Genomic DNA, 2,158 nt, shown 5'->3' with positions numbered 1-2,158 from the left:
TTCCAGAAGAACAGAATGACGTAAGTGGAGCAAGAACACACGAAAACGAAAAATGTCGCTGAAGAGGTCACAGATGTATGACGAAAATCTTCTGGACAATGGACATGAGTTAAAATAAGAAAATAAAAACAATTATAAATGAGTGAAGAAAAAATATATAGTGTGTGTGTTCATTTGGCAAAAGAAAAATGACCGTCTCGAAATACAGCAATATCTGTTTCAACACACGATTTCACATCAGGAATCTTGCAAAACAAATTAATATAAATATATCAGTAGCAGATGAAAATATTCCAGCAGCGGTGGTGGTATTGCTAAATACGTATTTCTATCACTTTGAGCTTCGTCAGTAATAAGTATCCACCGACAACTGCATGCCTTTTATAGTCCATCACAAATTTCGTTAGTCCCTAAGGTTTTTCTTCGTCTCCTAACTTATTTAATCAAGGATATAATGAAAGGCAACTAATTGTTATTGGTTTTTACTCATAGCCTTTAGTAACAACTGACTGAGCATTCTAGCCATAACAGCCCATCTTTTATTTCAAGCATTACGTAGCTAGGAAAATCTAAATCGAAGCTAATAAAAAGAAAACAACTCAATATTTCAGTGCGTTTTGTCTTGCACGTTACGAAAACTGCCTTCTTTATGCTATCATTTGAAATTGCATCGTTTAGGGAGGGAAATGATTTTCTAAGGTTTTTTTCTGTTATTAATGAAATTCCTTTGCGAGATTTATTTCTTGATTTCCAAAATAGTCCTGATACCAATTGAATGAAACTTTTTTTTATCATTCCAGCTGCGGATGCCGCTTTGACACCCTTGGTATTGATAGAAATTGTCGGTTATAGTCGGTTGAATAGTTCCGTTGGATTCATGTGTATGTTCAGAGGATTTCCTATCCTAATTGCCGGACCTATAGGAGGTGAATTAACTGACTGCTTTGACTTTCCAATATATATGTTTCATATTCAAGTGATATGACTGTCTTGTTAATAATATAATAAAATATTTGGCTGAGGCTGGATTCGGGAGTGGGTATCTAAGCTTCTCCAAGAAAGTTAAGATCTTTAATGAAGTAGAATTTCATATCTACAAGAGACAATATACACTAGCACGTTGAATTCTTTCCTTGGGAACACGGAACACGGAACACGCAGCCTGCATTAAAGGGCACGATCTGTGTGTGTGTGTGTGTGTGTGTGTGTGTGTGTGTGTGTGTGTGTGTGTGTGTGTGTGTGTGTGTGTGTGTGTGTGTGTGTAGTAATTTGGCACAAACAGAACAAACGAAAAATTCATCAGCTGTCTAGAGGTTTTCGTAGTCTTGACTCCTTAAACACACCGCTGTCCTTTGTGGTGTCGACAATAATGAGATACGGTGGAAACGAGACACATAACACACTAATATGCACACTCTCACATTATCCAACCCAATGTATGTATGTACGAGGGTAAGTCAAAAAGTAATGCCATTTTGTTTAGGTCAGGTATAATTACCAACACAGGAACATGTATCATACATCAAAATAAAGCTGGTCCTCTGTGGGTCACATCCCTACTTCTCAACACAGTCACCGTTTCTCTCAATAACAATGTTCCACCTTCGAATGAGAGCATGGATCCCTGCCCCATAAAATTCTGTTGACTGTTCTTTGAGCCACTTCTTCACTACTTCCATACTCACCAGATTTAGCGCCTTTAGACTATCATCTCTTCGGCGCCACGAAAGAAGGTTTGAGAGACAAACATTATTCTATGACGAAGAAGTGAAAACTGTAGTGAAGAAGTGGCTCAAACAACAGTCAACAGAATTTTACAGGGCAGAGATACATGCTCTTATTCGAAGGTCGAACATTGCTATTGAGAAAAACGGTGACTATGTTGAGAAGTAGTGATGTAATCCACAGAGGACCAGCTTCATTTTGATGTATGATACATGTTCCTGTGTTGGTAATTATACCTGTCCTAAACACAATGGTATTACTTTTTGACTCACCCTCGTGTGTATGTGTGTACGTATACGTTTATGTGTGTATGTATACGTGTGTGTATATATGTATCTATACTTGTGTGGGTATGCGTGCGTGCGTGCGTGTGTGTGTGTGTGTGTGTGTGTGTGTGTGTGTGTGTGTGTGTGTGTGTGTGTGTGTGTGTGTG

The 2,158-nt window shown here is 38.2% G+C and overlaps 1 protein-coding gene across 1 annotated transcript in view; it reads left to right on the top strand.

Moving 5' to 3' along the window:
- The window catches only part of LOC128248353 (monocarboxylate transporter 12-like), a 21,345-nt gene extending 20,360 nt beyond the window's left edge, over positions 1-985 (top strand). The window contains exon 6 of the mRNA XM_052969437.1: positions 801-985. Within this exon, the coding sequence (XP_052825397.1) occupies positions 801-985 (185 nt within the window). The remainder of the gene's footprint in view (positions 1-800) is intronic.
- Positions 986-2,158: the final 1,173 nt, after the last annotated feature.

This window comes from Octopus bimaculoides, chromosome 7 (genome assembly GCF_001194135.2).
Source record: "Octopus bimaculoides isolate UCB-OBI-ISO-001 chromosome 7, ASM119413v2, whole genome shotgun sequence".
NCBI lineage: Eukaryota > Metazoa > Mollusca > Cephalopoda > Octopoda > Octopodidae > Octopus > Octopus bimaculoides.
The sequence above is the reverse complement of the archived record's forward strand: the minus strand, read 5'-3'. Positions and strand labels throughout refer to the sequence as shown.